Here is a 22,522-nt window from a genome sequence, read left to right on the forward strand (position 1 = left end):
GCTGTTTTTAGCAGGGTAGCATCCCAATGTCTCCCTGCTGCTGAAGCCTTTCCCCACTGCAGGGAGCTGCTAGAGCCTTTCGCCGCCCCAGGGAAAGCATCCAGTAGGGGCTAAGGCTCTGGCAGAGGGAAGGCAGGGAGGAAAGGCTCTGGTAGCTCCCTGCTGCCAGAGCCTTTCCCCATTGCCTGCCCCCTGCCAGAGCCTTTCACTGCTACACACCAAAATGGATGCAGCCTGCTTTTCACTGTAGTGTCAAGCTATACGTACCCTCAAGACCGCTGCCAGTGCAGAGAAGGCTGTAGCCTCCCTGTGCCTCAGTTCCCTTCCCCATCTATAAAATGCAGCATATAGCACTACCTTACCTCTCTGAGGGCTGTTGTGAGGTATATTACATTGCTGGGATCACATATGTACCTAAGATGGGCATATGTTTAAGAAAAAAAATTGCTATTGAAAATATTTGTAAAATAAATAGAGTCAGTTGTTAGCTGGAAACTGATCTCTTCTAGTTTTATGTGGCCAAAGTGCAGAGGATATCCAAAAGAGATCCTGGGAAAGAGTAGTATGACATTTCTAACAACTGCCACTTCCTCTCTATGATATCTGGGGTAGCGGGTTACCCTGCCCCAGCAGGAGAGCCACGGCTCAGTGAAGCCTAATGGAAGATGAAATTCAGCTGGGAGGAGCAGGTTGGGCCTGTATAAAAGGATGAAGCTGCCAGCAGATAGGGGTTATAGGGGAAGTAGTCTCTCCCTGAGAGAAGGATTGCTTGTTTGAGGCCACAGTAAACACTTTCCTCTGATTATCTGGAGTCTGCGTCATCCCTAGCAGGACACGTGGCACTTATCTCTAGAAATTGTAAATCCAGGCCCTTGGCACAGATATTTTATGGAAGGAGCTTTTGCAATGAAATATGCATTGTATTCATTGTCACTTTATGAAATGTCAGGGACAGGGGCCACAGCCAAGGAATAATAACACAAGCACCATCTAAGTTTCAAAATACTTTACAGGTTGGAAAGAAGTAAATACCACACCTCTTCTGTGAGGGATTGGACCCCCTGCATTGTTTGTGATAGTGTGAAACTCCCCTTCTCCCATGCCTATCTGTTAATTTTAATGACAAACTTTGGTACTTGCTCTAGAGCTGAACAGTCAGCCCGTGAGCCTTCTGAATGCGCGGTGTGTCAGGGATTTGGATGTTTTCTGAAGTCTTGCCGCTAAAAATGATCACAGAAAAACTTGTCATGTTTGGCAATCTCTGGGAAAGATTGAAGGCTGGAATAGCAGGTGGTGCTGCAGGTCAGAATTGTGGGCCTGGGGTCGCAGTGGGGCCAGCAAATCCCAATCAATTGGATTGAAGGGCTTCAGCTGGGCTGCATAGATATCCAGGACTGGAATAGCATGGAGAATTGTGAGTTAGCACTGAGGTGTATTGGCAGATCTGTGGGAAAGGACTGGAATAGCAGGGAGCTGCAGGTTAGGATGGAGGTGCATGTGGGGGAGGGGCTAGATTGGAATAGCTGGGTCTGCAGATCAGGACTGAAGTGCATTGGAATAGCTGTTTCGAGGTCCAGACTATGATAGCAGGAGGGATTGAAGGTCAGGATGGAGATGCATTGACTGCGTTGTGAGAGGAAGGCTTGCATAGCATCTGCCCACACTCTGCCTGGCTCTTGTTAGCACCGTGAGACCTTCACTTGCATAAGCATTAAAATTCACTGCATTTTTAAGAGAGTGAAAGGACTGGCTGGAGCATGTGGACTCTTCTTTCTTGGAATGAATAGGGAATCTTTGCTGTGAAGCTGGAGTGCAGAGGCTTCATTCCTCAGTGAAAGCAGAGAAAGGAAATGCAGATGTCACAGCTGGAATGGGAGATTTATCTTGGCAAGCAGAGAGGAAAAATATTTTTAAAATAAAAGAGAAAACATAGAAGAATCCCCTCCGTATTTGCTAGCCTGCCAACATGTGCAGTATCTCCAACCTGCAAAGGTCTTAAATTCCCGGATTTGGGCTACAGCTCAGCTGGACTGGCTCTTTGCTGGCTCCTCTTTGGAGTGAAACCACTGAGTTTCATAGCAGCAGTGACAAGGCTTTGAGAACTGAACTGAATCTGAAGGGGGAGTTTGTCCCAAAGCAGCTCAATGAAAGATGGGGAGGGGAGAGCCCACAATAGGGGAGCTGGCGGAGGAGAGAGATGAGGGTCCAAGCTCGGGTGCCTGTTGAGGTGGGGGAGATGGAGAGCTCACCTTTGGATGTCTTAGGCTAGCTCCGAAGGTAACTCTTGTATACCAGGAAGGGGCTCTTTAAATGAGAGGCACAAACACATGGAGCTTGACATTCAAGCAACGCTGAGTGTGAGGTCTGGGTGAAAACATGTGGTGGAAACATGTTTGGACTATTCAATGCATGTCAGTCACCAGGCTTGGGAGGGTGCAGGAGCCAGTGTCTCAAAGACTCACACTCTCTCCTGGCTGATGAGTTGTCTTAACTTGAGCAGATTTTCCTGTGGTGTCAAGTTGCTTTTGGGATATCTGTGTTTGGAGATATGCTGCTCCGTAGCTCCAGCACATACATGCATATCCCATCTCCATGAAACAGTGTTGAGGGGGAGGGGCTGCCAGAGACCGTGGTTTGGATCAGGAAATCCTGCACATCATCACCATGGGGCTGCTGTCCCTTGGCTGCCCCCTTCCTGACCGCTCGTTGGCAATACTGCTTTGGAAATATATCTTGTGATATTTCTTGGCTGCAGAGCATGGTCAAAGGGAGTTAGAAAGAAGGAGCGCATGAAAGGGAGGGGGAGATAGCAGGAGGGAATGATGTGAACAGAGACTGAGCTGTTAGCTTTGGATCCTATCTGGAAGAAGTTTTCTCCAAGTCAATTTCACGCCCCTCCCTTTGGACTGGGATGATGAAGATCACATTTCCTAGCTGGCTGGTCCCCTCCTTAAGCTGGGACAACTTATATGAAGGTGATTTCAAAAAATCATGAGGGAGATTCTAGCTATGTGAAGCTCACTGCAGAATCCTTCGTCATATCACAGCTGAATCCCACCGGAGATTTGGCAGGTCTCACCTAGCAGGGAGAAGATGCTCCCAGAAGGAGATTCTAGACTAGGAAGATGCTGTGGGACTCTGAGCCTGTTCTGTGCATCTCCTTATTATCCCCATCTTCATTCATATCCAAGCCTTTGTGAATTCCTTCCTTACGTCTCACTCTTAATTGTGTGTTTCTGACCTTTGCTCCATTGCTCTCCTTACTGCCAGAGCATTAAGTACCAAGTCTAGTCTAGGGAGTTCTACATTGTGGTCCACAGAGGTCCTGCTCTTTAATATTGAGGTGTGGCCTGCAGAGACTACAGACCCCAATATGCAATGCTCCTTTCTGACCCAAGTGGTCACATTGTATACTGGCTTCTGTAATTTCCCTAGGGCTTCTCCAAATTAAAGATGAGGGCAGTTGTAAATCTGCTGCCTTCTAAGCAAATTTGATGCAGCTCTCCAGCTCTTGGCCAGATGCCAGTGGAGGGGGGATAGAGTTTGGGCATCCTGTGTTAGTTGGATATGTATTTATTAGATGTGTTTCAGAGGCATGCATCACCATAGGCTCTAGACTGCCCACTATCACAGGATCCAGGATGCCCATCACTGAAGGACCTGGACACACAGACTCTATTTTATCATTTTGCCAGATGAACATGGATAAACTTACTGCTCAGAAATTTACCTCTGAGCTAATTTTATGGGTTGGCAGCATGGGAGACCAAAGCCCATCATGAGGGACACAACAGCACTTCTGTGACTGGGCAGTTCACTGCCCAGTCATCTCCAACATAGATATGTCTAATTGTAAAGTGGTGTTATCACCTGCATTGGCTCTGCCTTCCCTTTATCTCTCCTTCCTTTCCCCCCTGCCCCATCCCACCCATTTCTTGTCTCTGAGCCCCTGCCAGCTTTTCTGGGTAAAAATAACAATTTACAAATCTGATTTTTCTGTGTGCACTTTTCATTTATGGGAGTCTGATCCCTGGTGCCATCTTTGATAATAACTGTAATAATCCCCAATCTCAGAGATTGGCCTACCTTAAACACAGCATTCTCTTATCTCTACTACCCTCACTCAGAGACAACCTAGATTAGTCCTGAGCTGGTAAATGAGTGTTTGGTGAGAGATGAAAGGGAGCAACACTGGTGAACAGGCAGTTAGAATATTTACACCTGCTGAAGGATCAGAATCATCAGAATGGCCATACTGGGTCAGACCAAAAGTCCATCTAGCCCAGTAACCTGTCTTCTGACAGTGGCCAATGCCAGGTTTGCATCCCCTGATGTTATTGCCTTTTGGATCTGCAGAGCGGGTATGGATCCCGGATACCACACTTTCTCTCTCCCACCTCCAGTTCTCGCTGTACAAGTTAGCTAAGATCCCTGGAGGAAAAGTGGTACCTTGAAGCAGCCCTCTTGCATTTCTGTAATGACAGCTTCGACATCTGTAGCCACATTTTCAAAAGTGGCCACTCATCCTGAGTCCCTTTAATCTTTGGGTGCCCAAAAGAAAAAGTGCCCCAAATCATTGGCTGTTTTGAAAAATGGTGGTGTTTGAGCTGAATAGCTGTGAAATTAAGAAAAAAATCTCCCCTTCCCTCATTTATAACCTGTAAATAACCTTCCTCCAGTGGTGAGATGACCCTTTTGTTCTAAATCAAACAATGTCATGCCATCACACTTTCTCTGTTTATCCTCTGCTTGGGAGACCACAGTGTGATCAGGAATCCTTGTTCTAACTGGGGTTGGGAGGCAGATATGAGGATTTTATGTGAAATTACGGCATGATTCAGTGCAACTTCTCCCTGATTCTCTCCCTACCCTCATGCCTTTTGTTAACACAAAGTTATGGAGGCCATTTGAAACTCACAGGAAAGTCATTGATAATTCCCACAGCAGCTGTTCCTCCAGCCATGAGCACATAAGTAGGTTTGACTGTGGATTTGTTCTTTCATATATTTGCTCGCTGTGGAGGGAACCTGGTATGTCAGAACGCTGGATTCTTTCACTTTTCTACTTACATTCCCAGCCTTTATAATTACACTATCATCCTTTCTTACACTGAGTTTGCTTGTTTTGCTTAAAAAAGAAAAGACACAGGGCAGGTGCAGCAGCATCTGCATAAATGTATGCTCCTTAAAGCCAATGTTCCGAGTAGTGCAGCCCCCAGACACACAGGAAGAGGCAGAGATGCTACTTTCCCAATGCTAATTAGATAACTCGGGTAAACCAGGTGTTTTCCACTGACTCAGTGGCTTTCTCCTCACAAAGGGTTATGTCCAGGGCAACTTTGAATTGTTTTCTGTTATTCATCCAAGCACAAAAATGCTTCTAGATACTGTACCTTGAAAATGGTCAAGTGGGTTTTACTAAACTACCAAACCAAATTTGCCTCTTCCAGAAAACAATGCCCAAATGTCCTGTGAGTGGCTGAAAACCAGGGCTTAGAATGAAGGTACCTCCTTCTCAGTCCTCTCCATACTGTCTGTAATCCCAAGGGAGGTTTGGATGGCTGCATGTCAGCCTGCACCTGGGGTGACTGGAAGGACAGGAGTGAGGGTGAGGGAAACAAAGGCACAGAAAAGCTAGTGTCAGGAGGAAAGCAGGAGTCTCAGACTCCAGAGCTGGAAGGGAAAATTGGTTCCTTAGTGCTCCTTGGTTGTCTGATTTTTCAGATCAAAGGCAGGGGCATGGGAGAGTGCGACCAACTGCAAACTGCTTCCCCCCGCCCCCTGTGCTCTCTCCATCTTCTCCCTGGCAAGGCAGGGGGGCTGCCCAGCTGCAGCCCGCTCCTCTCCCCAACCCTCTCACTGCCAGGGCTCTGTTTGCAGAAAGATACTGTGCTAAAGTAAAACAAACACACCTTCCTGTTGGAACAGGAACTAGTGGAGTGTGGTATCCGGGATCCCCTGGCCAACTCCTCCGTCAGCTTTGCTTTTAGAGAATGAAAAGAATATACACACCTGTACCCCCTCAGGCTCCTCCTGGTACATGGCCTCCTTCCACTGGTACTCAGAGGGCTGTAATGTATGCCTCTCTCTCTCTCTCTCACACACACACATATATGCCATTGTTCTCAATATTTTGCTTGCAGTGCCCCCCACCCCACCCCAGATTCTCCACGCTTCAGTCACTCCTGGTCTGCCTAGTCTTCTCAGATTTTGGGTCAGCTCTAGCCAGATCTTTTAAGATCACCTATGTAATCTGTGTTTCTCTTTCTTCTCTCTGAGCCAAAAGCGTCACTCTGCCAATAAATGGGATCCTTTTTCAGCTGGCTATGGGTAACCATCATTTTTCTCATTGCCCCACCAATGTTTTGTTTTATCAAATGGATATGTTAGTGATCTGACTTCTCAATAGGAGTGCATGTCTCAGGGGAAACAGGTTCTGCATGGGATCAGATTTATTTGCTGTTAGTGGAATGATTGTTTGTTTGCTGTCAACAGGTGGCCATCTGTGGTGTTTAAATTTCATCAGGAAGTAGAATTTCACAGGCTTTAACTGGCCTTAGGACATTCTCATAGGGTCCACAGAGGGGCTGTGAAATCCTAAAGGAAATTAAATACAACATGGGGCCTTCCTGTGATTTTGATCACATTAATGTTTTCTCACTGATAGAAATCAGTGGTTGGGTTTTGTTATCCTTGGTACCAGGGTGCCTACTGCTGCTTGGAGAACACATGGGAACATTTATGTCACTATGCACAGGCTCAGAAGAACACAACATTTTTATGTACTTATATTTTTTTACCACACACGTTTTCCTAGAGCTCGTTCTTCTACTAAATAGCATATGGTATAAACCCTACATAGACAGATAGATGGGTACATAAGGGAGACAGAGAGATAGCTAGTTTGGGGTATGTACAGGATAGACAGATAAAAAGGCAGATGTATCATTGAGCATTTGAACTGTACCTTATTAATAGAAAGCTGATTTTATCTAGCTATCAGCACTGATCAGAATAAAGGGTGGAGATTGTTATTTTTCATCCAAATGATGTGGTTGCTGAAGTTTTGATCACAGTTCAGTGGAAGGCTCCCTAGCCCCTAACGGAGTTGACAATAATCTTCTCTTTCACTTGGTTCCTTCTCAGCATTTCTCCGAGAATCTGGATCATTTCTCTGAGAACATGGAGGATTTCTCCAATGAACTCTTCAGCAGTTTCTTTGATGATCCAATGTTGGCTGAAAAGAACCCTTTACTGGACATGGACTTGGACCCTCCTACTCCGGGCATCCAGGCAGAGCACAGCTACTCGCTCAGTGGAGATTCTGCTCCGCAGAGCCCCCTCATGCCTATCAAGACTGAAGATAATGCCAATGGTGAGCACAAGAAACCCATATGCAAATTGCTGTGTTTCCAAAAGATGTACTGCATGTCCTAGAAGAGCTGGTGTCTTTGAGCAGAGGTGGGGTCTGCTTGACCCAAGTCGGGCTCCTCTGCACTGGGGCACTCCTAACTGCTTTGACTTAGTACAGTTAGTCAACAGATAATTTGTCATTTTATGAATGTGGGCTACATTTTTTTCTTAAATTTGCTGCGCTCACAATATAATTATTCATTTCTATTGCTGAACGTTATTCATGCTGATGATTATGGTTTGGGTCGCTGCACGCTGTGTGCTCCTGGCAGACTGCAGGCAGCAGTTCCATAGGGTCCTGCTAGGTTGGGAGTGGATGCATTGGACTCAGGTCCCTTCCTGGAGCTCACCAGTGAGGTTTGGCCTGGATATAGGGAGCAAGAGTCTCCGCCTGCAGCCAGTGTTGGCTCATGTGGAAACCTAAGTGGCTTCCTTGTGAGTGGATCTCTTAGAGGAAGACAGAGAGGAACAGTTATTTCAAACCCTATTTTTAAAACAATTCATTTCAGGGTAATTCATGATGGCTGGATATTTTTAGAGCAATCCCAACAGAGTGTCCTGTAATTTGCGGGACTGTGTGGGTGTCCTGGCAGCTGATGGACACCAGGCTGCCTGAAAAAGCTGTGTCACTGACTCAGTATATACAGGAGAAGAAAGCCCTTCCTTTAGCAAGAGCAAGGTCTGGGACAGAGGTTTCCCCATCATAGCCAGGAACTGTCCCTGCTCTGTGATAACAAACACCAAGAAAGGAAAGAAACTGCCATCTGCTGCCTCTTCTTTGCAAATTACACAGTCAACACCTTTAGGGTCATTACCCATAACTCAGAAAGTGCATCAGAGGATCACCAAGCAAGGGGCCTAACATCAAGCCCGACAGCTTTTCCTTAACCTTCAAACACTCAGAAGGGTTTCCTGTCCCTGACTTTAACATTAACCCGTCCCTGCAGGGGGCTCAGCTGGAGCAAGTATTCTTGGGCAATTAGCAAAAACCACGCAGGTAAGGACACACACCTTGACACACATGGTCTTGACACACGCACACATTGAAAATGAATAAAATGAGAATAAAGATTATAATGATAGGGTGAGAAGCAAACAGGATGGAGATGCAGGGAGCAGTGAAACACAAAACAAAGATGTGCAGTTGTACTAAGCTAACTCAGGAGCTTGTATCTGTTACACTTGTCACCTCTTCCCCTCCATCCTCTTTCCATATATTGTCATGTCTCTGCTTAGACTGCAAGCTCTTTGGGGCTTTCCTATGTCTGTAGAGAGCCTAGCACATATTTGGGACACTGAGGGTGACAATCGCTCTTGTGCAGACTATGCACCAGTTAAACCCCACTTAAATCAATAGGACTGAAGTGGTGTGCCAGCCTTACATTACTAGTCAGAGGGTGAAATTCACCTCTGTGCAGTGAATGAGTACAAAATGTCATTGTGGCACACATATGGCAACACACATAGTCACATGCAGGGGATAAAAAACTGCATTTCCAGGGTTATATCTGGCTCATATTTGAATTGATACACATTTTAATCCATCTGTGAATTGGGGCCAACTGCCCTATGCTGAAATTGTGTGGGTTAAACCTCCATTTTAATGTGTATTTATATTTGAACCCAAATCCAGATGTATCTCTGCATTGTACCTATTAGTGCTTCCCTTAAAACGCAATGCCACGAATAGTTTTCCTTTAACATCTGTGTGGGTTAAGTATACCCTTTCAGCCTGCAGCATTCTCAAGGGAACCTAGGCTGTCTCTAGTTTTGGAGCCGGCTGTTGCTTTTTACACATTGGTTTCTCCATGCTTCCCTGCTGTCCTCAAAAACTTCAGAATCCTGCCCATCCCAGGCTAGACACCCACTAATTCAGTTAGGTTGCGAGGTGCAGGTTGCTCGTCAGTCTCATGACCTTGTTTTTCAGTGGAATCCACTTTCCTAATAGGTTATGGGTACAAATATGGAACCTCTGGTTCCAGGTACCAGATTGCAGTTCTGCAGACCAGGGAGTGCAGGCATGATTTCATGCCAGGAGCCGGCTACAGTTCTCTAGAGCAGAAGGTGTAGGTCTGATTACATGCAACTGGGTGAGCTGTTGATCTGTGAAGTCCAATTCCATGCCAACAAGCAGGCTGTGGTTCTATAGCACAGAGAGGAAAGAGAAATGAAGACACTACATTTAAATATATTCCCCTTCTCCCCTCATTTCTCTTCACTCCCTTCCCTGTTTCCAGAGGAGCAATGAATTTCTCATATCTGTGTGTGATGGGTCCATATTTTTTACTGCACACCCATTCCAAATATCTGACCATAAACAATGTATCTAGAAAAGCATGCTGAGTCAGAATCTCCTGGCACCACTCACACAGCAGTATCCAGACACATCTTCAGTGTTTCTAGATCATCTGTACCTTTGGGATCCACCAAGGCTGTGGAATGTAGATGCATCCATGGAAAATGCCTTCTCATCTGGCCCTTAACGACACCCTGTTGGCTGGTTCATCTCTGTAACCCAATAGCTCTTGTAATAAATCTTGCAGGGTGGGACAGACAGAGGGGCTTGGCATGGGGACAGGAGAAGGAAAGACAGCATGTGCTTGTTTGGGTGTTCACTGCTTGGCCTATTTGGACTAACAGAGCTGGGGGCTGCCCTCTCACCTAGTTTATTCTAGACAGAAAGAGCCCCTTGCTTGCCCTCTTCTGCTTTGATTAGTAACAAGTCCAGCAGCCACAGCTCTCGCAGGCAGAGGGGGCGCCGTTCCTCTCACAGAAAGGGACATGTAAAGCTTTCCAGTCCCGCTTTTACCATTGTAGCAGAACAGCTGGATGGAGGCGAAAGTTCATCCAAGGTTTCCGGGTGCAGTTACCTGTGGCCTTGTAACCCCTTCTCTCCCGCACTCTCCAAAATACAGGGCCCATCCACACTAGAGCTGCAACGGTGGCTTCTGTAACTGGTTATGGCTTGGCCTCCTTAACAGGTAATACAGTTCAGCTTGTGTCCACATAGCAGCTTTGCTGCCATCACTATTGTGTTATGCGTTCACACCTACTAGGGTGCCTAATCATGTTTGCATTGGTGCATTCTGGGAAAATCTAGGTAGCTATCCCATATTGCCCTAGCAGGGAATAGGCATGGCAGATATACATACAGAGCAGCACCAGCAGGGCATGTGGAAGTATACTCGGGGGCATCCTACTGCACAGAGAGCTGGAAGGAAGGAGGACAAGCCCAACCAGTTACACAGGCACAGTTAGGGAGTCCTGTCCGCACAGCAAAATAAGTGTGCCAGACTAGTTACAGGAAGACAGCCAGCATAGGCTACTGCCAAGGGTGACACACTGTTTACAGCTCTAATTACAGCCAGAGTTTTAACTACATTCTGTGTGGGCACAAACCGGGGCTAAATTCTGTGCTGCCTCGTAGAAAGCATAGCCCAGGAGCAGTTTGGGCAAAGGTGACTTTAAGCCACCTTTGTGCCATCTGGATTCTGAGTGCACTCGGGGCTGATGTTGCCCCAACAGAAGTGGCTGCTCTTACTTATGGCAGCCTTCTTATGGCTGCCTACAGGCTACTCTACAGCGCAGGATGGCCACTCACTCCCTGACCCTGGCGTGTGCCCTACACTGGGAGCTGCACAGAGGAGCAGTTTATGGCTGCATACACAGGCCCTTTGCAGTTCCTACACCAGAGGAACTCTCTTCTGGGCTTTTGTGACCCCTTTGCAGTCCCTAGCTTCTGCCAGAGCAATGTCTAGGGACCAGGGTAGTGGCAGAGAATCTGGCCTCCTGATCAGAGCTAACCAAGCCATGGTTAGAACTAGCCAGCACGCAAACTGGTGATATACTGTGTTAAAGGCCGTAGTGTGGCAGAGCCAATGAGTTTCCAGTACTGAGATAAAAGAGGAAGGGAAGTGCATTAGGGAGGAGGATGTATGACTTGAACCAGGTGCAGACTAGCTTCTTGGCAGGCTGAGGTGTCTAAGGAGCAGGAAGGATGGGACCAAAACTCCAGAGTAGAGGCCAAGCGACTTCACCTTCTCTGAATTGACCATTATCTCTTTTTGTCTGAGATCCAGCTCCTGTGATCTCCTGTCCCCATAAATATTCATACCCCAAGCTCGCACACAGAGGGGGGCACTCAGGCCCATTAGGTGTTTCTCAGAGGGCTTTCCCTCTCCCTCTACACTAATGCTGCTCATGGTGGAGACTGCAGCCTGCTTCTGCCTGGGGGTTGGGAGCAGCATACATGCATTCCTCCACACCTGGAGAATGAATGTCAGCACCAGTAGTGTCCATGAGGAGAGAGATTAACTGACCCCTTAAATATTGAGGGTATACACATACTTGTGCAGCAGCAGTGCCTATCACAGATCTTAATGCAGAAGACACCTATATCCCCCATACACATTGGAAAGGGACCCTTTGCCGATAAAGGCTTCTGATGTCTCTTGCCTTGTCCTGTTACTGCTGGTGTCCTAAGAAGCTTGGTGGAGTTTGATTCTCATGCTGTGCTTGTTTCAGATCTGGAGAGTGGAGTGTGGTCCCTTGGGCACAAGCTGTGCTCCATTATGGTGAAGCAGGAACAGAATCTGGCTCCAGAACTTCCTGAATCCCAGCTTGCAGCCAGTTTAGTGCCAGCGCTGAACCTCAACCCACTGCAGAGACTGCCGGCACCTGAAGAGGTGAGCCCGTTTTACCCAGAATATGTGCCTGGCTATGCATCTGGTAATTGGAACTTCCCAACAACAAACTCTGACACTGTCTTGGCTCTGTGGGCCCCTTGCCTGCAGTTATAGAGTCCTCCTGGACAGAAGGCTGAAGGTGGAAAAAAAGCTGATGCCCAACCATTTCCTTATAGCTAGTAATTTCTCACTTGAAATGACAATTAGAACGGTTTTAGGCTCAGTGTTAAACTCACTCCCCGTTTTAATTAAAAGAGCAAAAGGACCAAGGGGAACTTACTCCTTCTGTGTAGACACTGAAAGATTTACCCCTCTATAACACAGGAGACTTGAAATTATTAACAGTGTGGGTTAGATTCAAAACAATGTCCTTGAGGCACTTGGTGTGCAATTTACCAACTCCAGAGCCATCTAGTTGTTCACTAGCATTTCAACTTGATGGAAGGCCCTTTCCTTCCAGTCTGCTGATATTTCTTTAGCCCTTGGGGAGCCCATTTTGCTGGTGAGTGTTCAAAGGCACTTCCCCAACGAGATAATTTTAGGGAAGGCAGAATTAACTAATGGGCTGAATATGAGCCTCATACTCCTGAGTCCCTCTCCCAGTCCTGCCACTGACTTGTCATGTGGCCTTGGGCACATCATAAAACCTCTCACTTTCCCAAGCTGAACAACAGGGATAACAACCCTTCTCTGAGGTTCCAGTTGTTGTTGTTTGTGAGGGCAGGTGGATGCCACACACTAAGTGTTCACAATTGTTATGAATATTTCCAAGAACTGAGGGACCAAAGCTCTTGCCCACTGCCAAGTCCTTAAGATGTCTGTTTCTCTGAAGAACACCCTTGGATACTTGCTGCCCTTGGTGACATGGGGGTGACTGAGGGCTCCGTTTGGCCCTGGTTCCGGTGGGGGCTCTTCTGAGAGGGGAGGTTTGTCCAATCTTGCATGGTGCTGAACTGTCTTGTATCTTGTGGCCCATCAGATATAGTAGATCCTTTCCTGGGTTCTCTTCCTTTTTTCACTCATGTTGGGCATCTTCCCTTTCAGACAATTCTAGTAAACAAATCAACTATTCAAGCTAAAAATGCACATAAACTTCCTCCATTATTTACGCAGCTTGAACTTGCCGTGCCCTCGAATGCAGATCTGTTTTGTGTGCCTGGCAGTTGTAGCAAGGTCCACACTCAGCTGTGTTTACCGTCTGGGGGAGTTTGCAATGTATCTGTTTAGTGTAAAAATCTCTCTTGCCTGTGGTGGAATGGGGGAAGGGAGGCTGGGAGCAGAGGGGTAGTTCAGTCCAGCTGGGAACAACGTGCTGTTCATGTTAACTCTTAATCTATTTGATCAGAAACAGCTGTTCAGTGGCCCTAATGAAAGTCCTAAGAGCACTAGAGGGGTTTTACTCCATTTCTCAAAGCCTGTATAAATTCTCCCAGCTCTGATTAAGGCAGATCTAAGAGAGGCATCCCTCTTGAATTGGGAGGTCAGTTTAAAGAGTGCTTTCTGGGTCTTGAGCTGGGCTAATGGCCAAGGAGGTAGTAGTCTTCATTCAGAGATGTTGCCTTATCATCTGCAGTGGCAGCATGGCTGTGTGTGGCTTCCCCTCCCTCAGCAAATACACTTGTTTGTATTTGGTGTTTCAAGCAACGACAGAGATTTTTGATGTGATTGTGTGCTGTGGGTTGTCAGTGTACCTGCTGCTAGAGCAGCGAGCAGGCTGGCGGGCGCGCTTCAGGGCACTGGGTGGAATGTGGCAAAGTAGAGAGTTGGTGAAGCAGTAGCTGCAATCAACACACTCTGCGAGGGCTGTTTCTGAAAGGTGGGGAGGGAAGTGAAAAAGACACTCAGAGACAGCTGTGTACTCTTGCTCTTTCACAGACTCCTGTAGAAATGACTCCAGCACCTGTGATCAAAGCTGAGCCCAAAGAAGTGAACCAGTTTCTAAATGTACCAGCAGGTAAGAAAATAGAATCAGCCAGCTGGTACTTAGCCCAGTCGTGCATCCCCTCAGTATTACACAGATCTGGCTGCAAAGCCTCGTCACTCCAAGCCATGCATATAGACACACAAAACAACTCTCATACACCGAGCCTTACACATAGAATTACAACAGGGCAGGCTGAGATGGGTTACCATGGATCCCCTATCTTCAGGCTGAATTACCCATGTTCAGATACAAACGGAATTACAGCATGTACGAATGGCCACATACAGAATTGTTTGCAACTCCTATGCAGAAGAAACTACCTTACAGCTGAAAATTATATATGAGAGACCTGAGCATTGAAAGCCTCACAGGGACCTTGGAGCTATCCAAAAACAGCCATTCAAAAGCCAGGAAATTCGAAATTCAGTTTAATGCGAAAGGAACCCAAACATCTGAAGTCCGAAAATGCACGATTAAGGCTCCATTAAGAACTCTGACTGCCCCAGAGACACCCAGCCTAATCATGCTCCCACATACAATAGGGCCCACAGGAGTGGGGTCAGCCCTCTAACCCAGAGCTGAGGCACTTCTCAAGCACCTGGTGACCTGTTGTGATACCGAGCAACCAGAGCCACTTGGGTGCATTAAGTACCATGGCAAGTGTGTGAGCCCCTGAAATGCTTTAATAATAATAATGCCTATCTCCCAAATAGCACTTTTCATCAAAGTGAACTACAAAGGAGGTCAATATCTTTATTCCCATTTTACAGATGAGGAAACTGAGGCACAGAGTGGTGCTCTTCCCCTGGAGACCTTATTGTGTTTGAGAGTGTGTCCTGGGAGGTGGTTTGGAGCAGTATAGCTGAGCCAGGGCACAACAGACTTTGCATGCTATTTTGGTTCTCATACCAGCCCATCATTGTGGTATCTGGATACCCTGTAAAGATCCTCAGCATTTTGGCAAACTCCAAAGATGGCAGAGCCAGTTCTCTGGAAGCTGGCTCGATTCAGGCATTGCTAATTTGGCACTGCGTGCCTTTTGAGACATGCTTTCTAGCATCTCTGATTTTGTCCTGGGCACTAGACCTCACCAAGGTCTATTAGAGAACTCAATTTGTAACCGAGATTGTAGGGATACGTTAGAAGGATTTTAAATTATGATGTCACCTAGTTATGTCCTACATCTGCCTGAAATACCTGACTCAGATCTAGTAAAAACATTGTCCCTTGGCTGTCGGAGAGCAGTGACATCAGGAAGAGAGCCTGGCAGCCACAGCACAGCATTGTTGGGGCAGGAATGTGTGTATTTGTGTGTATTTAGCAATTCTAGCACTCATCCTAGTCCCTGGGCACTTCACCATACTTTCCAACATTTCAAGTGGCTAAAGCGGGACACAGCTGGTCACCACCAATCCTTGTGGAGCCATCTCCGCTGCAGCCGCTGAGTCCATGCTACGCTCACCCTCCACCTTCCAGCCTGCACCATCACCCGGTGCAGTATCACTCCTGTCTTTGAGCAACCCCGCAGCCACTGAACATGCCTGGGTGGGGGGTTGATCATGCCCAGAAGCAGGACCCCCTGCCAATGGTATGCACCGTGTGTAACATGCCGCGTACAGCTGCGGGTGGGTGGGTGCCACCGAACGTGGGAAATGTTCTGTTTCAACCAAGACAGGGGTTTTGAGGATCAAATTGGATGGCCATGTGAAATCCAGGCCTGTTGGGTGGTCTGCTTCACACTAATTAAAACTAACAATGCTGCTTACAAATATCACACCCCTATAGCACGTCCAACGGGTTGCTTTTATGAATATCAGTAAAACTGGCCTCCTTGCTAACAGTGACCCTCGTCATATCCCGTCTCCTCGGCCTGCCTCATCCCCAAACATCTATGAAGAATGGTGGGCCTTGTAGCATGGCCAGGTTATCAAACATAGGCTGAGGCAGACGGAACAGGGAGCTTATCCAAGGACTAGAACCCTGTGCAGGGTACCACAGCCAACAATTCCCTCTCCTTTAAGCCAAGCGCATGGCAGCATAAGCACCTCTGCTGACTATAGTAGGTAGTTCCAATTCAAGTATTTCTTTGGGAAGCAAGTTCTGGTCCCATCTCCCCCGGCAGGGACCTCGTTCCAGTCCCCATTTATACCCCCTCCACTGGGGACCCAGCTCTCCCTCAGCCCAGGGATTTCCCTTCTCTCTGACCCACACAGTACGTGAGCCAGTCAAGTTCTCGGGGTACTCCCTTGCACTCTGTTGTATCGGAACAGACTCCCTGTGCCCCAGGTTGGAATGCTATTTGGCCTGGCTGTCCCTCCAGCTGTACAGAGGGGCGACGGGGTCAAATTTCAGTGGCGTTGCAACAGTACTGATTTAGTATGGGACCACTGCTGAAAAGTGGTCAGGCCACGCCTGCCCCATCCCCTCAGTTTTGCAGCCTATGGAACTCTGAGCAAGTGCAAGAGGGGGAAGCGTTCACCCCCAACTCCTCCTAATTGGCACCACTGACTGTAGCTGCAGCTGTATCACATGGGGTGAGAGGCACTGCTGAAGTGTCCAACTTCCAAACTTTCCGGGGCTGAATTTTCAAGCGTCCATGATTCTGAATGTCCCAAACTAGACACAAAAATTGAAGCACCCAAAATCAGAGCTCCTGAGTGCTCTCAGGCCCCTTACAAAGCACATCATAGCAATGGAATCTCGAGGCGACAAAGGCCTGGATAAGGATGGCTAGCTTGCATCCTTCTTCTTGAGCATAGTTCAAAGAAAGCGATTTGGCCACAGGCAGTACCTGGGCACCAAAAACAGCCCAGGCTCCAATGAACGCCTCAAAGGCAAAGATGGAGAATGTGCTCTCTGTGTGTGGGTCATGGCACAATCTTGGATGGTTCTTCCATTTATTCCCCCCAAGCTACCAACATTGTCTGTGTCTTTCCTGGGTTGAGCCTCAGCTAACTTGCCCTCCTCCAGCTCCCAGGGTGCTATGGGCAGTGCTTTCTCCTTCCACCCCAATCTCATGGAAGCACTTTGCCCTGGTGCTGTCCATTGCCCCACACCTATCCCAGTAGGTTGACGATGTAGTGATAAACGTGCTCTCCTTACTTCCCATTAGATGACCTGGTGCAGATGCCTCCAACGCCCCCTAGCAGCCATGGCAGTGACAGTGATGGATCCCAGAGTCCACGGTCCCTGCCTCCCTCCAGCCCAGCCCGGCCAGCTGCTCGCTCTTCCAGTGCAATCTCCACCTCGCCTCTCCTCACAGCACCGCATGTAAGGAACTAGAAAGGAGACCTCAGAATGCCAGCAGGATACAAGCTCCGCCACAGCCTAGAGTGCAGGGTTCTTTGTGCTCACAGGAGCTGGGAGACTTTACTTGGCTGTTAGTTGTTAGTCTCACTGTTGGTAATTTCTGCTCAGGCCCAGGACTGGATAGCCAGAGGGGCGCTGCAAATCAGGAGTGAGGTCGATTGGCAGAGCTGGATGGGACCCCAGGCCTGAAGTGGTGGTGTGGGTGGGGGAGTGTTGCAGGCAGGGGTGAAAATAAGTTGGGACACTTACCAGTCCGGGGCCAGGGAGGGGCCTTGGGCAGAAGAGGCGGGGCTGGGGGGTCAGCATCCCCCAGCCAGCCCTTCCAGGCTGCCTGGCCCTCGCCACCCGGGGCTCCTGTGTTGATTTAAAGAGCCAGGGGCTCTGGACGCCGCTGCTGCAGTAGCGGCAGCGGCGTCTGGAGCCCCTGGCCCTTTTAAATCGCTGGCCCTGGGGCAGCTGCTCCCTTTGCCCTCCCCACCCCGTTGGCGGTCGGGGGGGAGGCAAAAGGGGCAGGGACGTTAAAGCACTGCAGGGTCCTTTGCTGTGGCAGCACTTTAATGTCCCTGCCCCTGTTGCCTCCCCTGTAGGCGGCCCTGCCGATACAGACCCTACCAGCAGGGCCGCCGACGGGGGGAAGGGGCAGCAATGTTAAAGGATGGTCCTTTGCCCTGGCAGCCGTTTGAGGATCTTTAAAGCCCTGCCGCAGCAAAGGACCATCCTTAAATGCGGCAGCGCTTTAACGTTGCTGCCCCTTCCCTCCCCCCATCTTCCCCCTCCCTCCCAGTCGGCGGCCCTGCCATACGGACCCTACCAGCAGGGCTGCCTACAGGGGAGGCAAAAGGGGCAGCATTTTAATGTGGGCTGGGTATGGGCCGGTGCGGTTCTTACTGGTACACCATACTGGCCTGTACCGGCTCCCTTTCACCCCTGGTTGCAGGTCAGGATTGAGAGATATACCAGAGAGAGAGTGATGAAAAGAGGCTTGCATAGCACCTGCCTGTGACTGCTGTGCTCCAGCCAGTATTCGGTTAGCCCTTCACTTTCAGGACCACCAGATTCACTAAAGAACACTTAAGGGAGTTCCTGGCACAGGAATAACTGAGAAGTCACATAGAAGGGACATGTGGTAACTGCTTATCATGAGCTCTACAACAAATGCCCATAGCCAACAACAGCTTGGGGAGCAGATGTATTAGTGAGAAGAGTGTGAAGCAGCTGGCTGGCTGTGTCACTGGGGACAGGTACCCGGGGCTGCAGTGAAGACCATTGCCATGGGTTTATTTACAATGAGGGTCCCCTGTTGCGGTGGCTGCGGTGAGGACCCGTGGGGTGGGATTTGTTGCTGATGCTCTGTCTGCCACTGATAGGCTTGTGTATTTCAGAAATTACAAGGGACATCAGGCCCCCTGCTCTTGACCGAGGAGGAGAAACGCACCCTGATTGCAGAGGGCTACCCCATCCCTACCAAGCTGCCCCTCACCAAAGCAGAGGAGAAAGCACTGAAGAGGGTCAGGAGGAAAATCAAGAATAAGGTCTCTCATTTCATTCCATCTTAAGCAAATAGTTTAAATGATTCAGAAACATCAAGTTGCGCAGACGTCATAGCCAGCCAGTGTAACCACACCATCCTATTGCTATTGTTACCCTCGCCTCTCCCCGTCCTTCCCACAATCACCTATTGCAGCTTGTCCAAAGTATATTGTAAGCCCTTTGGGACAGGGACCATGTTCTCCTCTATTGTTTGTTCAGCACCCAGTACTAAGGAGTCCAAATCCTGAATGAAGCCACTGGGCACTACCATAACATATATATTCAATCATATAGTTGGGTACAGGCTGTGAGATTCCCTGAGCCACTCAGATTAGCAGGAGCCCATGGGAGAGCTGGAGAGATCCTGCAACATGTATTAGTCACCATTGGTGATTCAAAGATGGTTGAGGGCAAGATTCTTTCCAGCCAACCCCCTCACGTAGCCACATGAGTCAGTAGGTTTCCGAGTGACCCCAGAGATGCCTGCAGGGGAGATGGGGTTCAGGCACATTGCAAAAGAGCTTTGTAACCTTCACATTGGGCAATTCTAAATGTCCCATTCTTGGCTTCCTAAGTGTTTTGTGGCCAGATGTGAAAGGCAAGTGCGATAGCCCATTCTGCCTTTGGACAGAAGAAAGTGTGTGCAAAGGAAGCAGGCATGTAACAAAACTGGGGGGAGGGCAGAGAAGTGCCTTGAGGCTTATAGTGCTGACTCATGTTTGGTACTTCCTCACCTCCCAGATCTCTGCTCAGGAGAGTCGCAGGAAGAAGAAGGAATATGTGGAGTGTCTAGAGAAAAAGTAAGTGTCTTCTCCTCCCTTCTAAGCATCCAAACAAGGGTATTACTGGAGATGAGGGCCACTGGCCTGCACATTGTCACTACTCATCTTGTTTGTGCAGTGCTTGGGGCTCTAAAGCCCATCTGGCTGTCCACTCCACATGCCACTTCTGGGGGCTGGAATTCAGCTTAAGCATTTCCTCCACAGAAATAGCTGCATCAGCCCCAAAGCTCTCTCTCCCAATCCCAAAACTGTAGAGGGATGGTCTAAAACACTACTGCTAGCAAAAGCAATGGGGCACTGCAATGCTTGGGCTGGCTGCCCTTGATAGTATCTTGTTCCCAGGGCTGTTAAGTTAAAAAATATTCTTAAAGGATCTGAGATTTCAGCTGGCTCCTTTAATTAATTTCTGTGGCTCAGAGGACAGCCTAGTAGTGGTGACAAGCTGTTTGTCAGCGGTGAGTCCTCAGCATGCAGGCCTTTGGGGTTTTAGTTCTAAATGTGATTCTCTGTACAGGTGTCAGGTTATTTCATGAAATTTGTCTGGGGTTCTTGACACACAGATTTGGTTTGTGCACAACCCCCCCACCCCTCCTCCGCCTGCCCCCAGACAGCCTATCAGACCCTCACAGCACTAGATTATTCCTTAAAAAGCCCACTCCTTCTGCTTGCCTTATTCTGTTTGCCCCCAATATTCCAGGCTTTATGACCCGTTGTTCGGGTAGCGTGTTTGGTGAGATTAATGTTTCCAACGTAGAAGCTGCTCTGGTCTGTCTGATCACTAATCGGGGCTTTGGGGTGCCCTTTAAAATGGTGGGGGGAGGCACAGATTTTCCCCACCACCAAATGGCCCTCTTGTTTTCCTCTGAGGTGCAACCCCCACCAGCACCTGACAGCCCTAGTCGATGAGCTCCTATGCCCACCACCTCGAAATCTGAGTCAGTGGTCTTGTGACCCAGCATGCTGGGTCACAGTGCCACTGAGGTTTGGCCCAGGCAAAAAGTGGTCAGGCCATGGCTCAGGCCCCCCTCTAGCTTTGCAGCCTATGCTAACTACAATGTGGATCAAACCAAGTAAATGACTTGTCAAGTACATACCCAAATACAGATTCTTCTGACATCCTATATTCAAATTTTGGTAGTGGTAGTGTGACTACCACTATATTACATGTGCATCTGCTCGGATCAGAAATCCCACATTTGCATGAATATATGGAGTAATTGTATATCTTACTGCTTTTTGCATACGCTGTTATCTACTTTGCATATGGTGGATGCCATGGGAGCATGGACATTTTGGAACATTAAATACAATTCCCTCATCCCTATATGTTAAGATGATGACTCAAGTGGCTGATAGCCAGGAAGATGCTAAGGCCAAGTTTGTTCCCCAAAGTCCCCTGCTTGAACTTTGGTTTTCTCCTTATGATGTGAGCTAGGGCAACAGGATCTACTTCCGCTCATAGTTCTCAGTTTTTCTGTCTGACTTGCGATTACAAATTTAATGTAATGGGACACTATCAGGTTAGAAATAATCTATGCCATGGCCCTGCAATCAGATCCGTGCAAGAGGCTTCCCGCACTTGTGTGGAGCCCCAAATGGGCCTCTCAGACACAGAAGCCAGTCTGCAAGGATCCAATTTCATGACCAGTATTTTAAAATAGTGTCCTGTGTCATTAATAACACCTGAGATCATTACCATGGACAGATTCTTTAAAAGGCCTAATTAACTTTTCACTTTCCTCTCTAAGTGGAGAGAACTGCACAGTGAAAACAGATGAGTCAGTTTCAACTTCTGGCTCTTATGCCCTTATGTAATACATTAGCTGTGTGTGAGCGTGTCTCCCTCTGGTGGTTAGCCCATATTAAGGATAAAAGTCTACCTCTTATAGCTGATGGGATTGCTCCTCTAGTTTGAGTGGCAGGGTTGTGCACTTTCAGTCCTGAAGGTCCTAGGTTCATTCCCCACTCCTGGCCATAGTGTCTGTACATGGCTGTTTATTACTCTAGCGCTGTGCTGCCATATTTGGGCTACAGTGTAGGTTTACATTTTTAAGAAAAAAATGTTAATGGAATTTCAAGAGTAACCAAAACATTTTTATTGACCTTAGTTAGCGCAAAACCTACATTTTGGGCCTAAAAGGTTCAACCTGGCAGTGTCCCTTTAAGCACAACTTTAATATTGAATGGGTAGTTCAGAAGCTGTACACGGTCATTTCACATGGTTGTATGTATTGGAAAGTCTTCTGTTTTATTATTGTCACTTCCGTGGCCACTATTCTTCCCCCAGCCCTGCAGAAATTTCCCTTCAGCTGTTCCCTGTATTTTGCTGGATGCTTTCGCCATAGTAGTTACAGAGAAGAACTTGGAGAAAAGAGAGAGCGTGTAGGTTCTCCACTGCCCTCCAATGGCTAGAGTTGGTCATGTGTTTGAGCCGGGGATTGTCTTTCCCTAATAGGGTGCAGCTAATGCAAATTCTCCTTTTAGTTCAGGGGGAAGAGAGGCCAGAATTGTTCTAGTGGAAGGTCTTCTGTTCATGTTTTCCGTAGCCCATGAATGTAATTTGCTGATGATGGAGACATTTATGTGGCCTTGCATTTGTTACAAATTGTCCTACATGTAACGTGGCTCTAGTGCAGAGGTGGGCAAACTACGGCCCACGGGCCACATCCGGCCTGCGGGACCCTCCTGCCCGGCCCCTGAGCTCCTGGCCTGGGAGGGTCATCCCCGGCCCCTCCCCTGCGGTTCCCCCTCCCCCGCAGCCTTAGCGCACTGCCGGTGCAACACTCTGGGCAGCCGGGCAGCGCAGTTGCAGAGCTGCGGCCTGACCCGGTGCTCTAGGCAGCACGGTAAGGGGGCACGGGGGGTTGAATAGAGGGCAGG

The 22,522-nt window shown here is 48.2% G+C and overlaps 1 protein-coding gene across 5 annotated transcripts in view; it reads left to right on the top strand.

The window, feature by feature from the left end:
* CREB3L1 (cAMP responsive element binding protein 3 like 1) overlaps positions 1–22,522 on the top strand; it is a 70,556-nt gene that overhangs the window by 36,409 nt on the left and 11,625 nt on the right. For 3 of the 5 annotated variants that reach the window (XM_037900152.2, XM_037900153.2, XM_043549987.1), the window contains exons 2-7: positions 7,146–7,374; positions 11,937–12,097; positions 13,973–14,051; positions 17,134–17,291; positions 18,713–18,862; positions 19,602–19,660. In XM_037900152.2, coding sequence (XP_037756080.1) covers positions 7,146–7,374; positions 11,937–12,097; positions 13,973–14,051; positions 17,134–17,291; positions 18,713–18,862; positions 19,602–19,660 — 836 coding nt within the window. Of the gene's footprint in view, positions 1–1,281; positions 1,303–1,389; positions 1,480–7,145; positions 7,375–11,936; positions 12,098–13,972; positions 14,052–17,133; positions 17,292–18,712; positions 18,863–19,601; positions 19,661–22,522 lie in introns of those variants that run through there. The other 2 variants (XM_043549988.1, XM_043549986.1) reach the window with 2 other exon arrangements.

Source organism: Chelonia mydas, chromosome 6 (assembly GCF_015237465.2).
Source record: "Chelonia mydas isolate rCheMyd1 chromosome 6, rCheMyd1.pri.v2, whole genome shotgun sequence".
In the NCBI taxonomy this organism is placed as follows: Eukaryota; Metazoa; Chordata; order Testudines; family Cheloniidae; genus Chelonia; species Chelonia mydas.